Here is a 20,323-nt window from a genome sequence, read left to right on the forward strand (position 1 = left end):
CATTCCTATTTGCCATGCTGTGTTTTGAGTTTTTCCCCAAACACAAACTAGTTTTGATTGGAGTTTGGCAGCAACAGACCTGTTCACCTCACACAGTGGTACACTGAGTGCTTCCTGGATGTTCTGTTCTGTCACCCTAAAGGAACCCCCCACCCACCCCCCTTTTTTTTTTTTTTTTTTTAAACCTGTATTGAACCTCCTCCATTAAAGGAAATTATATCACAGAAAGCGCCGGTTACATTATCGAGGCCAAAGGAAAATGGCGTGAAGTGTGTCGGTGAATGCTGAGATGATTGGAGTGCCCTGTGGCCAACGTGCCTCAATTCACATCATCTCTAATAAATGTTCTGGCTCGGAGATCTCAGAATATCACAGTGCAAACCCAACCTGTGTGTGTGTGTGTGAGAGAAGACCGTCATCGAGTTCACTGCCTGGTGGGGAAAAAAAGAAAAATCACCAGCTGGATTTAACTAAGCAAATAGGTAAGAGCCTCCTATTGGATAATTACTGCACAGGCGATTTATCTTCCAGCTGGCAACAAGTGATTTAACCCCGACTGACGCAATGACGAGCTTCTCGTCTCTTAAATAACCCTGTTGAAAGACTCATCCAGTTGTCGTGGAAAATACGTTGAGCCTGTTTGAAAGGGTCGAGTCAATGACATGCATCAAGCAGAGACAACTTTAAGAAACTACAAAAACTGGGTTAACTCTCAAACACATTGTTTAAAATGGGAAGGAAAGTGCAGAAACATCTTCAAGACAGAAATGTGGTCATGAGGGGGAATAACATCCGAACTTACTGTGATTGGCAATCACTTAAATGTTTATGTTAATTGAGTGGCAGAAAAGCAACAGAACTCAGGAGGACTTTGATTAATAGTGAAAGTAGGAGTATTTTCAATGGGAACTTAACAGTGGTTTCCCTCAGAAAACTACTAATCAGTGAGGCTAATTGGGGGGGAAAAAAGGCAGTGTGTGTCCTTCTCAAAGTCAACTGGATTGTCCTGACAATATGTTTCTCCTCTCATCTGACTCATTGAGGGTTGCCTTGCTCTCGGTGCTTTGTTTCAGGCCTCCAGTGGAGTCAGAAGCTTCCAATGCCCATGCAAGGAGCACTTAGTCGGGGGGGAGAAAGGAGACCAAGCAGCCTGCCTAGAGGCTCTAATCTGTGGATTAACATCACAAAACTCAATTGTTATCTAAAATGAATAAGTAAATGTAACTGCTTTTTTTTTTTTTAATTTGTTAAACTGTTTTATAGAGAGCAGAATAGCTGCCGTAAGACAAAAAAACAATGAAAAAGTTCATCCAGTGCAAAATCTCACAGTGTTTTCACGCCTCTTACATGTAAACTAAGGCCACGTTCACACATACCCAGGCTTTTACAAAAACGGATATTTTCCCCTCTACGTTTACAAAAAAAAAATCTTCATTGTGACCCGACCTGCATAGACACCCGGTTCAGCGCTACTATGAGCATGCCAAACCTGAAGGGGGCAGTGTAACGAGAAGTATGAAGCCCTTATGGCCAATCAGTGTCTTCAGGACGGCACTTGACCAAACTCAGGATTTCACTCGTTCTTATTTTTATTCTTCCAGTGACAAGAAAGTATATTTTAAACTATTATTTTTACTAAATCAACTATTAACTATACATTTATCTGTACAATGATGGGATCCCATTTCACCGGTCCAGTCATGATGCGCTCTCCGGGAGCCCTTTTGGTTTCAGCCCTTTCCCCCTCCGTTTGTAGGGTGACTTCGATTGCACTCGCCTGTTGAGGTGCGCCGCGGAGAACTCGGAGCGGCACACGCCCCCAGCATTACACGCTTGGAGAACCTCAGGCAGATCACCGCAACAGTCAGAATCCTGGAATGTGTAAACGTGAGGCCCAAACGCAGAGAAATATCACCGTTTTCTTTTTAAACATTTGGGTACGTGTAAATGTGGCGTCAGTGAAACATTTAAAGTTGTCGTCACTTGAAGGACATTATATCATTTCGCTGATCCAGTCTATTTGGAACTTGCTCGATTGGCAGAGGATTCTCTCCAGTGCTTTTCACTGAGAATGTCGAAAGGCAGCTTTTCTGATCACTTGGTTGTTTTGGTTCGTTTTCGGTTTGAGGGCGGGGCTTAGCCAAAAGGTCAATGGGTTCCATGTCGAGCCCGGTAGCTTGTAAGTGTTAGGAAGTCGCACTTGTTGGTGTATCGGCCTCAAACAAGCACAAGAAGCTTGTGCTCAAAGGTTTTTGGATTAAACTGTCATCTCCAGCTATCGTCCTTGACCGTCCAGGTAGATGCACATGGGGTCCGGCGGACACACCATTTGAAGTCCACATTAAAATTGATAACATTACCTCACGGGGGCGGCTGAGAAGTCCCAGCTCACTGAATAGATCTGGCTCTATAATCAAGCACACGACACCAAACACGTCATTTTGATTGGATAATAAAAGTTTTATTTCAGTAATACGCTTCAGATATTCTTTGAGATTTTACAAAAATAATCCAAGAAAATTATTTACATTCTGATTTCTTTAATGCAAGTAAATTCCTTACAACATGGAGATGTGACCTTCGCTCTGAATCGGTCCGCCTGTCCCTCAGACTCCGCGAGAGGACGTCACTACACGATGCACTGCATCCAGATGGTTTCACATCCACTGTGTAATTATAAAAAAAAAAAACATGGCTTGGTAATTGGATGGTCGGTGTTGACTGAACATATCGAGATTGCAGATATCTCCAACAACACTGGAGCAGTTCAGGAGAAACCTGAACAGACGCACTCAGCATCTGTGTTAGGCCACGTTGCAGTCAGTCGTTACCATTAGTCAGAACCACAGCGTCATATTTGTGGGAAACAGGTGATTCTCTCTCTGACCGGACACTTTAGATTTAGTCTTTGGTGTGCAGAACGACTCACACAGGACAAAAAAACAAACAAAAAAAAGAATTACGTCTTTTAATTTCATCCTAACTGCCAAACCAAAAGCCAGTTTTAGTGGCGGCAGATAGATGCTCTTTGCTATCCTCAAAGGTAAAATATCAGTAACCTACAAAAACACTACCAGCACATGTACTCATCTTTACCTCTCATTTTCACACGTCATTCAAAAGTTAAGTTTTCATGAAGACTACACATTATAAAAAAAAGTTTATTTTAAGTGCTCACACAGAGGTGGGTGATACCATAACACTTTTTTTTTTTTTTTTTTTAATGTCTTTATTATTTCCAGTAATGCCTTTTCTGGATCACCGTTATTGTTATTTCATGTTTACAGCACCTGATTTGCTATCAACCCATCAGATCATACTCTAAGAAGTCTCTCCTCTGTTTACCTCATGACGTACTGCAGTTAAACTGTATTTGGAGTAAAAGTGTTAAAATGTAAAAGTATATATTTTGTTTACATGTCAAATAAACAACAAAAAAAAAGAAAACAATTTTGCCATTATGTGGTGATATGAGAGTCAATCCGTTGCTTCGAAAGGATATAAAATATTAATTAATTATCTGTTTCATTCTTTCAGCGCGCAGGAAAGGGGAAGTGACCCTAATGCGCAGCAGCAGCAGAAGTGTGGCTTCTGTTGTGTTGTGGTGTTACAGCAAAAGGTGACTCCGCGTATTGAGAGATTTTTTCACAGTGGCGGCAATCACAATTCACCCATGTGTGATGTGTTTGCTGTATTGATAATGTTGCACGTCTGCAAGGACCTGTAAATATCTTGTCTTCTAACAGTGAGCCTGCCAGTCGACACCAAGGGCAAAGTAAACCCGGTGTTACAAGAGCCGCAAACTCCACATAAATCTGACTGTGCCTGAGTTGGAGGTGAAGGACGAGACATTCCCAGGTCCTGGTAAACGCACACATTTCAATACCAAAGCCCGTCAATACACAAATCAAGATGTACACACAACCCTTGACCTTTTTGTCACTCTGAAACCTCCAAACTGTCGCGCGGAAGAAGTGAAGCAATGTCACTTCTTAAACATCGGGACCGGTGCACTGAAAAGCCCACCGTTTTCTGACACAAGAGCGTTTTAACAATCTGCCCTTTAAAACTTCACCCGGATCCATAAAAATAGCCTTAATTACATCTGCCACTTGTTCCGTATTGTATTCAATAATATATCCTTGGCCGAAGGAGCGCGCTTGAATTATCCACCATGAAGGTACTTTGCCAGGGCGTTTTCAAGGTTTTCCCAGGACTCATAGAAACCTGAATAAAATCGAACACAATACAGACTATATGCTACACATTTTCAAAAGCTGGCAACGTAAAAGTTTCTAGTCCATTGCAAAGACCTTGAGAAATCATTGTGCCATTTCATTAAATGGGGAGGTCATTATGCAGCGAGGCTTTCACTGGGAATTAAACCGAAAAGTGATAAGAACCTGGGAAGGGGTCAGTACATTTTGGCACAGACGACTTATTTCACAACCCCCCCCCCAAAAAAAAAACAGTACTGTGTAATAAAAACAAAAGCTCAGCATAAAGAACATTGATGACGTTACACAGCCTCCAGCGAGGCACGTCACCAGAGGCTGGCGAGCACCATTGTGATATTTTGGAGCAAATACACTAATGAGTGATGTTTGAGTAAATTCATTGTGCCGTGGTTCTTTTTCCGAGATCAAACCACATAAGAAAAGGAGTTTATTAAGGCTAGTGTTTGTTCAAAGCGAGATAGGGTGCCGCCTCTCTCCGGCCGTTATTGATATCCAAACCAGAAGAGTCTCTCGCGATACAAAACAAATTGCACTTTTAGTGATTTAGGAATGGCAAAAGAAAAATTGTGCACATCCAGAAAGCGAACAACATAAATATGGATACAATCAGAATCGACATTCCGAGTTTCAGTGAAAGGCAGGAATTTAAAGATTAGTCATATAGATGGAAATTTAAAAGGAGAAGAAAAAAAAATGGTTTTCAAAACTGGCCCCCCCCCAAAAAATTAAAAATCTGCTTTTAACTCAAGACAGACAACACAGAGACATTTAGAGGTAACTGTTGAGCAAATGAGGCACGTGAGTAAAATCTACCGCCGAGTGTTTCTAACAGCGGTGGTTTTCAAAGTGTGGGGGTGTGCTTCGATAGAGTTTATTTGCAACATTTCTCTTTGTCAGTGCACGGTGTCTTCCAGGCTGTAAGTGGACGCTTTCTGTTTTAGTTGTTCGGCTGGTCACTGCCACTTGTGATCACAGCTAAACTATGGATGAAGGCTTAGCCAGTACCCGGAGGAAAACCCATGTGTGCACAACAAAATTCAAGCCAATAGTTTGAAAATATATAGTTTAGAAAATAGAAACAGGATGACTTTTAGCCTGGAAAACATGTAAATCAAGACGAATTGAAAGGATATATAGAAGCCAGAAGTGTAACAATTACAACAGAGTACATTTAAAGTCATTTCAAAAAATTACTGTCTTAGTTGCACGTTTAAAATAAAGGTTTTTCAAAAAAAATAAAAATTCTTCCGACAGATTTTCATTGGGGGCACGTCGACAAAAAGCACATAAGAACGTGCAGGAAATTTAGAACTACTGTGCTATGAGTTTTGTTAATGATTGGGCCAAACCGTTTCCACTAAAATCACATCAAAGATGCAAAACATTTCCCCGTCACAGTGGAAGGGATTTTTTTTGGTGAAAATGGGAGCACGGGCACAACAATCACATCAAAACATGTGAAATTTTGTGTGGATTTTGGTGAAAAACACACAAAATGGAGGAGCGTGTCGTCAGCAGCAAGTGGCAGCCCCCCCCCCCCCCCCCCCCACAAAATTTAATCTGAAATGTCCTAGTTTCAACTGCCCTAAAATTGAACTTCACTATTTGGGATGAGAGTAGGAGGATCTGGGGTGAACAATCTGCTTCAAGCTCGTCCTCCCACAGTTTGAAAACCACCGCTCTAAAACTTCCTATTACTTCATGTCCGAGCGCGTATTCCCACAGGAACTTATATTTTAAAGAAAGTCACCTCTCTACTACTTTCAAGGCCCAATTTTTCCTCATGTAATTCTAAAGTTTGTATATATGTGTGAGAGTGCTGTGCCTCTTGGTTATAAGGCCACTTTAACTTTATGACTATGTAATACTGGAATCAGGAAGAAAAACTTCATCTGAGAGAGGAATCCTGAAGAGGCAGCTTTGTACATGCTGGTGTCATAATTGTAGTGTGTCGCAGTAGTTTCCTTCCTAATCTCTTGTGCCAGCGTTAGAACTGAAAAAAACAAACAAAAAAAACAAACATTTTTATGCTTTTGGTTATAAGAAAAAAAAAACACAAATAAAAACAAAAGCATGTACATTCAAGAAATAGTTGTGTTATATCAATTATATAAATACATATATAAATTTCTCTCAAATTAACAAAACCTTCACCGGCCCCGTGGTATAAATATAGAGTTTCTGCTTTACACAAGAGGATTGGATACAACATGTGATTCCCTGCAAATCTCATTTGTGTGCATGTGTACAGTGTCAGTGTCCACACGCTGAGGCTGTAGATGTGTGAGTGATAGGCATGTGTGAAGGAGACATGGGGGGGGGTCCATCATGCTGGACCTGTCACAGCCGGGTCTGCCGGTCTGTGCTGTTGTCTGACGTCTGCTGCGACTGATCCGAGTTCGAGATCACAAACTCTTCCTTCCTGAGCGCCTCCAGCTCAGCTCCTCCGTTGGTCAGCGCGCCGTGGAGGGCGCTGCGTTCCTCCTGCTTCAGCCGTCGACTCAGCAGGATGAATCCCGGGATGCAAATGATGAAGGAGACGGTCCGCAGGCTCAGAGTCAGGCCCAGGTACGCTATCCTGCGAGGGAAGGGGAAACGTTCTCGTTTGGTTGAAAAATCTAATCAGGAAGAGGCGAGCACGGGTCTGGAGCAGTGGCGGCTGGTCAATAGAGGGCGCCAGGGAGCCCCCCCCCTAGACCCAGAGCATAAAGTAATTATTCTATTAATAAACTGTAATACCATTGGAATATGTTTATGCCAGCAAACTAACAATGGGCCCTGAAGTGTATTCACTTCATTTTCTATAGCTAATGGTCAATAAAGAGCAGCTTGCGGAGATGTGAAAGCCGCCCCGAGGAGGCGGGGCTTAGTAGCAATCTCACAAATTACTGATTAACACCAGAGTGACTGACAAGAAATTAAACCAATTAGCTTCATTTGATGTCTGAGACTTGGGGCAACTTTTTAAATCGGCCATCAACAGGCCTGCTCTGTGATTGGCTTAAAGTCCGTTCTGGTTTGTTCCGGCACGTTTCTACGAGATGTTGGGATGAAGACAACAAGCGGTGAGTCTCTGATTATTAACCCTGTAACATCTCTTCTAATTCACCGTTTGAAAGAAGAAATCTGGCGGAAAACTTTCTCCATCATAGTTATTTTTAAATGCACACAAACAGAAATGCGTTCAGGTTTGATAATGTTTATAAATGTTTAGATATGCTCATATTTATTAATGACTGAAAATCTTAGAAATAAACTGGGGTTTTTTTTGAGGTAAGATTCTAAAATGCTTTGAGAGATGGACTGATGTGTTGGTGAGACTCTACCTGAGGTTGATTTAGTTTCCACTAAACTCAGACTAACTGTCATTTCAAGTAAACCAGCCCCAAAACACATACATTTTCTAAAAAGGACTAATGAAGCATCTGCTTGTATTTGTTTACAAGTATGTTAATAAAAGAGTCTTAATAAATGCTCTCTACTCACTCGCTGTTTAAAAGAACTATAATGTTTCATCACTCTCTCAATTTGAAAAGGGCAAGATTGTTGTAATGTGGTTAATAGATGCACTGTATTTAAATGAAGTTAACATTGGCCGAAATAGAATAATAATGAAAAGCCCCACGTAAGAAATTTACCACCAACCGCCACTGGTCTGGAGTGTGATCAGATCAAACACCGGACTGCACCACCCCCTACCTTACGACTGAACATTCAATCGGATGGTGTAACTATAATCAGTGTTCAAAACTGTGAAGTTCAAACTAAAACTAAACTGATTCAAACTATTTTGGGATGAAATTAAAAGCTTTTGTACCAAACGCCGCGTGCATGTGAGTACTACCTGTAGGCCGTGGTGTTGTAGATCCTGCAGGCTCCGATGCCGCCGCACCGCTTCTGACCCCACTTCAGGCACGTGGTGTCAATGATTGCTCCGAAGTAGATGGGTGCAGGGATTCCTGCTGCAGGATCACAAATACATTTTCACAGTCACGTCACTTTGAAATGAAGCCCTGCACTCCTCTGAGAAGGAACCCTCGGTTCACGTGAACATTTTTGCCCGACGGACTTACCGAGGGTGCGCGTTGCCAGAGCGTGGAACCCTAAGGCCAGAGACTTCAGCTGTGGCTTGATGCACCTGCAGGAAAGCAAGGCGGGTTGATTCATATGATGCAGCAGCGATGGGATTCAAAGGTGCTTGACGAGAATTTGGGAATCCATGAAAATTAAACTTGAAATGAAATGATGTTCTTCAGGGGCTCATATTAGGCAACATTTACTTTCTAATGGTTTTGCAACAGCAACATGCGTCATCTCTCCCCCGCTGACTTGTTTCAATTTTTAAGAAGTCTGCTGCCAATCCCAATCAAGGTAGGCTCCTCCCTTTGACCCTCCCACAGCTCTGCTCTGGCACATGGCACCACGAGAGGAAGTACTTCCTCCTCTTCCCAAGATGGGCATGTGTGGGCAGAGCCAGTCCAGCTCACACAGACGCGGCAGATTGTGAATGCTGCTCATATGATCCCATAATCAAATGGATGAAAATCAAAGAAAAGCCAGGTTTGGGGCGATAAACTTTGAATACAACGTTTTTGGACCAACAAGACCATGTGAAAGTGTTAAAAAGCTGGATAATATGACCCCTTTAAGGAAGAATGGCTACATGCTTGGGGTGTTTTCCACCTGCTGCAGAATAATAAAAAAAAAAACCTATTTCCAGAGAAAATAACAGTTTTATATTCTGACCAATACAGGACTTTTCCTTTTCTCGATCCCAGTCCTGCGTCTCAAAAATCACAAATCTGCTGAGATTTCTTTCCTCACATCTCATCAAACCATACCCCAGTGCAACACATCATTGTCATTTTAACCGTCTAACTTTTTTTGCAAAAGTGACAAGTGCCAGTGAAAATGTGCAGAGCACATCGGCTGGGAAATGAAGAAATGAATATGCACGACATGAGAAACACAGAATCACAGGAAGCTGTTTTATTCCTGCAGGAATCATGTGACGGTGTCCATATATCATATAGCGCTTTGCACATGTTCCTAAAACCTTGTTTGAAGACAAGGAAATACACGAGTAAAATACAAGAATATACAACAGCAAAGCACAGAGGAAACGAAAAGAATTGGACATTGTAGCTGTGGGAAAGGCTGTTTCATCTAGTAATGTTCAGAGGGAAGCACCAGAGGCTGCTGTGGCACACACGTGATGATTGTCTCATTCAAATACAAACAGCAGCCATGTTTTTACATGTACAGATGCATCTCACTAAATTAGAACACAGTGGAAAGGGGCCGTTTTCACCCATAATTCAATTCAAAGCCGACATATATGTTGCATTTATCACACATGAACTTAAACATTTCAACTCGTTTTCACAAGATCAGACGGGCTTTTTTTTCTCATTTGTTCAACTGAGGGTCATGATTTACACAATCTAAACTATTACTTCATATACTACTTGTTTCAAAATAACTGACTTTGATTATTATTACATTAGATGCGTACATGTATACATACTGCAGTATGTACATGTAAAAACATGGCCACTGTTTATGAATTGTAAACAGAGGACACTACTAAATTCTATGGACTTTATTTAGCCAGGGGGAATCATTAAGATCACAAAAAATCAATGTGCTGGCCGAGATCAGCAGCAGAAACTTCAAACACATGTCAACATTTCAAAATAAAGCATGATGCAATGACCACATTGGTAAATTAAGCATATCCGCCTTGTTCTTCCAGCCACTGGATACATATTTAAAAAGTTGTGCTTAACTTTGAGATAAATGCTGCTTTTGTAGGATTTCTAGAATTTTAGAACATTCTAAAAATGTCCCTTTACCTTACGTTGGTCTTTTTCGAACAATGCGCAGTGTTTTGCTATGTATTGGCCCTATGTTTATTCTTATTTTTTTTACCTTTTCTTTCTTTTGTATGTACAAATAAGTACATATTTTTTTATAAATGTTTGAAATAAAATTAATTAATTAGTTCATTCATTCATTCAAAATATTAATAATAATACCGGCATTACAGCCACGATAATGTAATAATGGTCAATGAGGTAATAACTGGTAGGAAAGTCGTCATTTTGGACATTTTAATGTAGTAAAGCCAATAACATAATTCATTGCCAATACTCTAATAAAATAGTAATAACTGAGAGAGAGGGCTGCATCCTATGTATCCTCATGACGACTATTCCATCTGCTACACCCATTTGTAATAAACTGCTTCAATTTCCGAGAAATGTAGTCTTATCTATTATCGCATTATTGGTCACACTTATTACATTTTGAAAAGATTTTTTAATAAAGCTCTTCCTTAATATAATCACTCAAGTATGCTGTTGCACCATTGACAAGTTATTACATTATTGGCTTTATTACATTTGAACTGGTGGGAATTATATTACACAACATTTTACAGAAACTCATTAAGTAAGCTTTCCTATTTCCACAAGACCATCAAACCTTATTCCACTTTTCAAAACACAGTCTGTGCACAGAAAGCCAAGCTTGTGATCGCAGAGCCAAGACTGCAGCTTCCAATAGTCTCGCACTTTAATGACATGTCATAAATAAGAAGGAGACAAGTTAAGTATTACCTTATAACAGTGAACGGTGCGTTGTCGAAGAGCTGCCGTGTGTTATCGAGTGCGGGATTATGTGGATTTTGAGCACCATTCCGTTAATTCAGCTGTCCGGAAATACTTAATCCACAATGACGTGAAATCCATTTTCAAGTAGTCGTTCAGAGGAAACTCCACGAGCGCGCAGAAGCGTATCAGAGGTGCCCATTACTGCTAGAAATGTGCTCCTACTATAAAAGTCTCCATGCCAACAAGGCCGCTGGTATTCACCTTGCATACAACGACCTCTCCTGACCTCGACTGCGAGCAACACAACTCAGATTTTCCTTCAAGAATTCCAGTAAAAAAAAAACCCACACTGTTTTTGACCTCTTTGTTCCGGAAACTGTCCCAGAGGCAAAGGGCCACACAAATATTTAGGCATTTAAAGTCTTAGCAAATCAATTACCAATAACCCATTTACACTGAGGGCTTTGATTCTTGGAGAAGTCAAATAGAAATAATTATTTCCCAAGATTCGGAGAGGCGAGCAGATTACACATAACAAAGACGAGCAGTGAATGAGTTGGCGTTACAACATCAAGTAACTCAACAAAGAAGGAGTGATTCATTCACTGCAAATAGTGACCACGACAATCCGATTTAACATTTAGCTAAATGCCACTTGAGGCCCGTGGGCCAAAAGTGGCTGCAGGAAGTTCACATCTGCTCTCAATAAAATACATGTCAGGTCAACAACCTGCGTCAGGATTCACCAAAGTTTTTTTTTTCTGTGATAGATTCAGAACGTTCAGCATTGAGCTTGTGTGGGATGAGTTTAGAGTCAAATGTGTGTAGTCGTCCACCGACATCTCCTTTGCACAGATGAAATGGGCACCAACTTTAGTTATGAACGCTTTATTTGCGGCTTCACCCGCTCGTCACACTCACACACCAACAGCAAAGGGAGCCATGCAATTTACTCGACCTCCACCAGGAGGATCACGTGGTTCAGTGTCTTGCCCGATGACACATCGACGCGCGCGTGCGATCAAACCACCAGCACAACAGTAGAGTCACATAATGACATGCAAGGAGCTCAGTGGGGTTTCATCTTACGCAACATCTGCTATTCTGGTTCATATAAGTGCAGCAGTGTGACCACGTTTTAAAAAGAAGCTGAACCAAAAACAACCTCGTCACAACATTGACAAAAATCAGATCACTGTCTAATTTATGAAATAGAAAAACCTACCTGATGAGGAGCATGTAGCCCGGCGTTCCTCCGAGAGAGATGATGAAGGAAGTGATGACGGAGAGGGCCAGGAAGTACGGGAACATCCTGTCGCAGTCGTCCTTCTGGGGGCACTGACCTGTACTGGCCGTAAAGTTACCAGCCACACCCACACAGCTACAGTTAGAGAAGACCTGGAGAGACACGCACAGTCGCACACACATGACCACGCATAGAAACACACGTGTGCACAGGACGACCGCAAACAAATATACGGGTGGAAACAGCAGTTCAAAATGAAATGGAAAGTATGCGCTTTTCTATTCTTATGTGACACAAGAATTAAAAAAACAACAAAAAACAAACAAACAGCTTTTGTGAATCATTGGCAGAGCCCATCTAATATGATCGGGCTGGCCTGTTCCACTGCTCTCATGATTTGTTGCAGGACGCATCAGTTCTGATTATTCTGCTTTCTTTGAATTATCACGGAGTGTTCTTGTTGTCGAGTGGCGGTCTGTGAGAGCCGCTTTGTTTTTAACACTTCTGGCCTGATTCACCAGGAGCCTGTTAGGAGTGTGCTGAAGTACATGTTCACAGAGATACATTGTGCATTTCAGTTTGGGTGCATTTCAGCATGTGGAGAACTGAGGATAACATTTTGAGTGACCTAAAGACACTTCGGCATGTAAGCAGGCAGGGATGGGAACCTGCAACCTTCCGACTGGGAGACGACCGCTCTACCAAACCGAGCCATGCAGCCCTTATTTATTTCCATTTTGCACCTTCTCTGCGTATTTACAGTTAAAACCAATATTTCTAGCTTCATGATTCATGGTCTTTTGCCGCCATTTTGTCTTTATGTTCTGCTTGGTTTGTTTGGTTGTTGTCGTTGTTTCTGTTTAAAACAAAAAAAAAAAAGCAATTGACGATTGCTTTTTAAACAACTATTACATTCAATGTGCACCTCGCAATACAACAAAAAGCCCATTAGCATTTCATTTCAAACAGACACAATCATAAAAGAAGTGGACCAATTTCAAACATAATATATCACATTTAAATCAATCTATTAAAAAAACCTCCTTCCAGTATTTGGGGAGACTGTCTGATGGGTTGGACCCTCAGTGCATCCGGTTTGTGCACACGATATAATTTTTGCAAAAAAGATTGATTAAAAAAAACAACCTGAAAAACTATTAGATAAAAATCTGACTCCACAACATCCTCTGTCGTACTATCCTCACTTATCATTTAAAAAGCATCAAATAAACACGTATAATGAAGCGTTAGACCACAGGGTAACAGATCGCTTCAAGAACTCAAAATTAAGTTAAAAAAACAAACAAACGACTATTTCACAGCACACACGTGATTTTAAAACCTTTTCTATATTTGTCATGTTGAGAAATATGTGACCCGAGTTATTCTCTGCACCTCGTTTGTTAAAGCTAAAAACTGCATCCAAACAGAACGAGAAAGTGTTTTAAAGAGTATTTCTAATTTACTCACTGGGGTTTTGTACTGTTTCAGTAACATTGTTTAAAGATATAACTAATAAAAATCCAAAGCTGAACAGTTTAGTGCTAGTGAAATAGCATTAGCGTCATTATATGTTCACAATGATGTGTCATGAGGATGAGCGGGTGAAAAGTGAAACACAAAGAGGATTTAAATTTTTCAAAAGAAACTGCAGGTTTTTTTAATTAGGTTTTGTAAAGAAGTTTTCATAATACGCTCACTAGGTTTGTTAGTATTCAAACTGAATGAACTAAAATGAGCTCAAGGCAGTCGTGGTGACTGTTTAGTATTTTAGTTTTGGTACTTTACACGGTTTAGGTACTTACTGTGTGTTTCCCTGAGCCAGCAGAGGCGGTGCAGCCGGCGAGACACGGAGAAACATACGTGATGCCGTTTTCTCCACAGACCGGATCCCAGTCATTCGACGAGCAGCCACAGTTTGAGTTGCAGGCTGTGAACACTGAGTGTTTGTCATACGAGATCCCGTCCACGCTGCAAGAAGGAGCACAACGTGTGTTCACTATGTTACTGTGTACACCTCGATATCAACTGATATTATCCATAAGATATTCAGGCCTAGCACCTAGACTTAGTGCACGGGCATGAATGGTGCCGGGCCTCCGTTTGTACGATTGAGCTGAAATTTGGGGGGTAGCCTTATGGGGGCGCTAGGACTACATATCACTAGCTAATTAGCTGGATCCCACCAACTTTTCACCACGCCTTACGGTTAGGATGCTAACAAAGTTTGTTCGATTGAGCTCATATTTGGTGGGTGGCCTTATGGCGGGGCAAGGGTTACAAAGAGGCCATAATAGGGGCAACCCCGACGGGCCAGTGTCCCGCAAGGATCGAGGTCCCGACCAACGCTGCTTGTAGCTTTAATGATGTTTGGATTGTTAAAACATTTCTGGTCATTAAAGTTCTACTTCAAAAACCTTTTTTTGCGTTTATCGAGGCAGCCATCTTGAAAACTGGTGGCCGTCTTGTATTTTCAGCTGGAGAACATACTTTTGTCCAATAGCATATCCTGAACATCATTTGTGCCAAATGTGGCACTTGTATCACCAAGTGAAAGATTCTGATAGAATATTGGCTTAACTTGCACCACTAATCAATCGAATCAATTTCAATGACTCATATAGGTTGATGCAAATGTCTTTTTAAAAGAACTCATTCGTTGTAGATTCAAACTCGGTCCAGGTTGTAATTGTTGTGAAAGATTTTTGAAAAAACTTTAACCCAATCAGAACTACTGACATAATGTACCATGGTTTTATATGTTTAAATAAACGATAATGTCCAATAAAACTGACAGAATGTCGTTTCGGTATCGTTTACTAAGTAAACCTGAAAGTTAAAGACGCTAAAAGCTATTCTTTCAAGAATGTCCAGGATCATTCTTCTTTAACGAGTCCTCTTAAAATGTGTGAAGATACCAAACTGCACATTTCTAATTATCTTCTTATTCTAAAAGAAGGGCTCTATTAGGATGGGACAAAGTGTAGAAATATACAGCAAGACTTAATCCATTTTAGGACATCTAATGGATAATAATTGAATTTGAATGTCACTGCGGTTGAAAATGAGAGTTTTGAGGTATATCATCAATTTGATCAAAAAAGAACAGCACACAAATCCAAGAAAGAAAGTAACATTATATTTATGGACCAAGCCCAAAAGTCCCAGAGGCAAGGACCCTATTGTTTTTGTAATGTTTCTTCTTTGTAATTATTAATCCGCCGTGTCATTAGACCCAAATTTGACCCACTCAACATGCTCAAAAACTCACCAAATCTTGTATGCACATCCCAGCCACATGAACATCATCATCCATGCAGGCTTCTTCAACATACTGCAGAGCAAGACTGGTTCTGAGGTCCTAGAAAATTACTTTTCAGTACTAATGGATACTCAGAGTTCGAGCCCCAACATGTTTTCATTTCAGGCCCCATTCCAACCCTGGGAAAAGGAATTGAATCTTTCTCTGGCCTCTTTGCCTTGAATGCGTGGCTGACTTAAACATGCTTCTCCAATGGGATAAAGTTCATCGACAACTTCAACCTGTTCTGGAACTGTAAGGACCGCTTCAAACTGGACGATGTTCTTCTGAATATCACTGGATCCAGACTGCTCGGCGCCAACATACGTCACGCCCTCGGGATAACACACTCAAACAGGAGCATGACGATAACCACCAAGGACACTGGCACTAACAGAGACTCAGCCTCCATCCCGCCCCTCTCCTGTGTTCCTGTGCCCCAGAGATCCAAGAACGGAGACACAGAGTTTTTTCAAATCTCCACTGTGGCCGGAGTTTTCAGAAATCCTGGTTTGTGGTTACTCAGAGCTTCATTTATGTATAAATACAAGGCCCAAATGCAGAGAGATAGCACCACTTTGTAAATACCAGTGTATGCGTAAATGTGGCTTGAGACACCAGTAGTTTGCATGTGTACTTATTGGATTGCATTTTTTACAGAATATAACTTATTTATCTGAATAATGAGTGTATATCAGTATTTTTTAAATATCTATTGTGAGGCTTGTATTTATTCCATTTTTTACAGAATATAACTTATTTATCTGAATTATGAGTGTATATCAGTATTTTTTAAATATTTATTGTGAGGCTTGTATTTATTCAATTTTTTACAGAATTTAACCTATTTATCTGAATTGTGTATACAAGTATTTTTTAGATATTTATTGTGTCCAGGTTCAACCTGCAGAGCTTAGGGTTCATCGTCAGTGTAATCATGTGGACGGTGTGGACAGTAGAATCATGTGTCCCAGCAGAGGTTGTCCGATCCAACCTCTCTGCCTGTTTCCTCAGTTCTTCCTCATGTGTTCATACGTGGCTGTGAAGTCTTTATTGATGTCAAACATTAAGAGGTGTGTTGCAGTTTACGTGTGATTGATTCGAAACCCACACAGACTGAAAGACGACAAAAATTCCTGTTATAATAAAGATGAGCTCCTGTTCAATCTATGACACTGTCTGGCTTCAACCCTAGTCTAGCACATTCAGAAAATACTCCTAATTTTGAGTTTTTTTGGTTTTGTTTTTTTTTAATTCATAAGCGAGTGTTGAGTGGATTCTAAACTGAAAACCGTGTTCGAGGGTGAAGCTGTGAGAATAGTGGGAAAGAACAGGAGCAGGCTATTTCATAAAACAGAAGTAATGCAAATCATTTGATGGTGTCACACCGTTGTGGTCATTTATACTGAGATTCAAGCGTTGGTCGGCGCTGGAGGAAACCGCTTATTCTCTTCACCGTATGCTGACTTTTCATGCCGGCGTCACACATTCAGTGCAGCCTAATTAGCACCTTGTCCCCCTCACTGCTTTTGATTATTTTCGTCAGCAGTGTCACTTCCATCTGAAGACAGCCATTTCTTTCTCTTGCGCTGTGAAATCTCTTGTGTGGGCTGTGATCACCTACTGGTTGCGTTGCAGTCTGCAAGTTCCCGCTTGTTCACCGATGCTGTTCTTTTTGTGTGGAGGAACAATATCAGCCCGAGTCTGCCTGGATACACGGCTCCATTGACAATCTTAATACAACGGCTTTTCAATGAAAGCCAGTTTTCAAAAAGCCTAACAATAAAAACCAGTGTTTGAAAAACGTATCCAGGTATAAATTCACTAGCGGTACAGTCGGCAGTGCAGGCGATAACCTCTAATTAACACTACTTTTAGCAGTAAGTGAATGGGTGTCATGCGGCTGAAACTGGTGTCGCCGTACATTGGCCAGTTGCAGTTGGAAAGAGCACACCTTAATAATTACTGATTAACTCAGGCCGACCAAAATAACACATGTGCCTCATTGTTTGGCTCTTGTGTAAATTAGTCATTACAAAGTGTGAGGCGGGGGTGTCAGGAAGGGGGAAGAAACCTTTCTTGCAGTGTGGTTTTTCTCCTTCAGCGTTAAGGAAAGGTATCATGATAAAAAACAATTGGGTGGAGTCGAAACATGTTTCCTTTTGTCGTTTACGACACATTTCAAAGCAAAGTGAATCAGATCAACTGGATTTGATCAACTTTCTTGGAAGACCTCAACTGTGCTGAGATGCTTCCCATCTGGACAAAAGAGAATATACATAAACAACCTACACATTTATCTACAACAAGGTGTGACAACAGTTGACATCTGAATCTAAAGGCGGAAAAATTCCAAATGAATGGGCCGGAAAACAAATACAGAATGACAAACATAAATAAAGGGTTAAAAAAAAAGCCAGATTGGTTAAAAAAAAAAAGCCAAAATTGGCTAAACAGACAAACAAAAAAGCTGGATTGTTTAAAAAAAAAAAGGGCAACATTTTTTCTAAAATTATATCCAAAAAGCCTGGGTGGCTATATAAATAATAAAGTTGCCAATACTTGCTATAAAAGAAAAGAAAGATTGGCTAAAAAAGGAAAAAAAATAGACAAAATGTTTGACCCGTTTTTTTCTCCATTCTGGACCGTTTAACAACCAAACAAGCTGAATCAGATAAAATAGGCTGAAAAGGCTAAAACTTGCTAAAAAAAAATGGCTGAAACAGCTAAATTAATTCCAAATTGTAGTCATGAAATGTCATGGATGCTCATTTAACAAAACTACATAAACACATTTGTAAGATGATAAAAGTCTGTGATCTTTCATGATCAAATTCGTTTTGTGGCTCCAGAAGAAATTTCATTTGGTGGAAAGTGATAAAAAGTGCTCTTTTGATAGGAAAGGCTTCGGACCTCTATCCTAAACCAAAACCATGTAAATCCAAGTGTATAAAAGCGCGTCATAAGTAGTGATTTTAAAGCCTTATTTCCTCAGACAGACGGCTCCATTATATCAAATCAGGTGAAAAAGATTAGGAACGCTGTCATTAAACCATGCATTAGGATTTGTAATGAGACATAAGATGCAGGGGAGTGGAGGGGGGTTGAATGTGGCCTAAGACCTTGAGAAGGGGCATGAGACTGATCAACACGGCGAATGTGTCACAGCTTGAATAACAGACATTTAACAGCAACACTTTCTCTGTACATTCTCCATAGGTCCATCAGTTTCTCTAGAAGTAACTCTATTGAAGCACTAATCACTTCAGTAGATTAGCAACTTCATTCTTTTTTTTCTTTGTAATCCAGTAAAGGGAGCCAGACATTTAGTGGGCGACCGTTGGTCCTCCGTGGGAATGGTGACTCACCTGTCGTACGACAGCGTCACTCCAGCCACTTTGGCGTTCTCACAGCTCATCGCGAAGAAGAACAGCGACAGGATGTAACCAATCAGAGACGTGCTGAAGGCAAACCTGGCTGCTCCCATGATGTTGAGCTTCAGCCTCTTCATCAGCAGGCCGCCAGAGAACATCCCCAGCGCCACGGCGGGGATATTGATCACACCTGAGTGCAGGAAGGGGGAGCAAGGCACACGATCAATAGCTGAAGTGAAGATGTTGCTTCTAAAGCAGCAGCAGATGCACGGCGACAAAAAAGCCATGTTAATTTCACATCTGACGTCGGCCAGTTACTTCATAACACTGCATGTTCAGAAAATGGGACACTGAAAGGAAAATGGGACGACACAAGTTCAGAGATGGCCTGATCAAAAAAAAAAATTGCTTTTGTGTCTTTTACTTTTATTTAACATCAATGTGAGGGCATGGTCTTTTATCTATATCCAAGCAATTATCTCTGGTCTTTAATATTGCATTCTCTTTCATATGCATCCAGTCTGGTCAGATGCAGGCATCTCCGTGGGTGACATCACATAGCCCGAGATATTTTCATGATCATCGTCATTATATATTTCATTTCATGTGCAAATCAGCTTTCATGTTCGTGGAGCTCCGGTCTCTGCAGCTGTGGCATTTAGTCCCGTCAACGTGGAATACACCACTAACCCACTTCCCCTTCTTCTAATGTAATCCTCCCTGCAAAGGTCTGTTTCCGCTCCGCTGAGCAAACCAGTGGGAAGGAATCCACTCGCATCTGGAATTGTAAGCTGGTCATGTGACGTTAGAATTAACTGGAGCTGACCAGACGTGGAAAGAGTACTGATGACTTGTACTCGGCGACTGTCTAAATTAGATTACGGGAAGAGCGATAGAGATACATAGATAGATACTTTATTCATCCCTGTGGGGCAAAATTCACAGTTTCAGCAGCATCAACAGAACTGGTTTGCACAGGATTAAAGAAAACAAAAGCTTTATATATAATAGGTTTCTGGTACCCATGGGTACTAGGGTCCCCTCTAGTACTCTTGTCCCCAGTTTTTTTTAACTTATAACTCCCTTGGAGGAGTTGAACGGCCTCATGGCATGAGGGAGGAAGTACCATTATTAGGTGAAATCTAATTTAAGTATTAGTTGGTTCTTAGCCACGTTGTTTACGTTCTCAACTAATCTTGTAAAATGTCCACATTCAGGACATGTCTCAGACTAACCAAATTTGTCAGTTTGTTTTGTGGATGGACTGAAATGCAATTTATGACCTAAAAATGGGAGATACAAAAGCAGATAATGTATCACAGACTAAGTAGGAGTAAAATGACATACTTGAAAACATACTCACACAAGTACCCCAGAATACTACTTAATTATTATGAGTATTTTAAATTTGTAGCTTTCATCTCTGGAGCAAACTATACTGTACATGTCCACTTCCTGGTCAGATACAAGCTCAGTTCAGTTGACATGATTCAACTGTGCTGAGAAGCTGGACAAATGAGAATATACATAAACAACCTACACAGACAGTT

General features: G+C 40.8%; 1 protein-coding gene across 1 annotated transcript in view; it reads right to left on the minus strand.

The window, feature by feature from the left end:
* Nucleotides 1-6,578: 6,578 nt before the first annotated feature.
* The window catches only part of LOC308107922 (solute carrier organic anion transporter family member 1C1-like), a gene marked incomplete at both ends in the record, with an annotated part of 43,037 nt that continues 29,292 nt past the window's right edge, over nt 6,579-20,323 (minus strand). Inside the window, 6 exons of the mRNA XM_080460520.1 lie at nt 6,579-6,816; nt 8,083-8,200; nt 8,312-8,376; nt 12,078-12,250; nt 13,904-14,069; nt 18,768-18,963. Of these exons, the coding sequence (XP_080316646.1) occupies nt 6,579-6,816; nt 8,083-8,200; nt 8,312-8,376; nt 12,078-12,250; nt 13,904-14,069; nt 18,768-18,963 (956 nt within the window). The remainder of the gene's footprint in view (nt 6,817-8,082; nt 8,201-8,311; nt 8,377-12,077; nt 12,251-13,903; nt 14,070-18,767; nt 18,964-20,323) is intronic.

Source organism: Lipophrys pholis, assembly GCF_963383615.2.
Source record: "Lipophrys pholis genome assembly, chromosome: 3".
In the NCBI taxonomy this organism is placed as follows: domain Eukaryota; kingdom Metazoa; phylum Chordata; class Actinopteri; order Blenniiformes; family Blenniidae; genus Lipophrys; species Lipophrys pholis.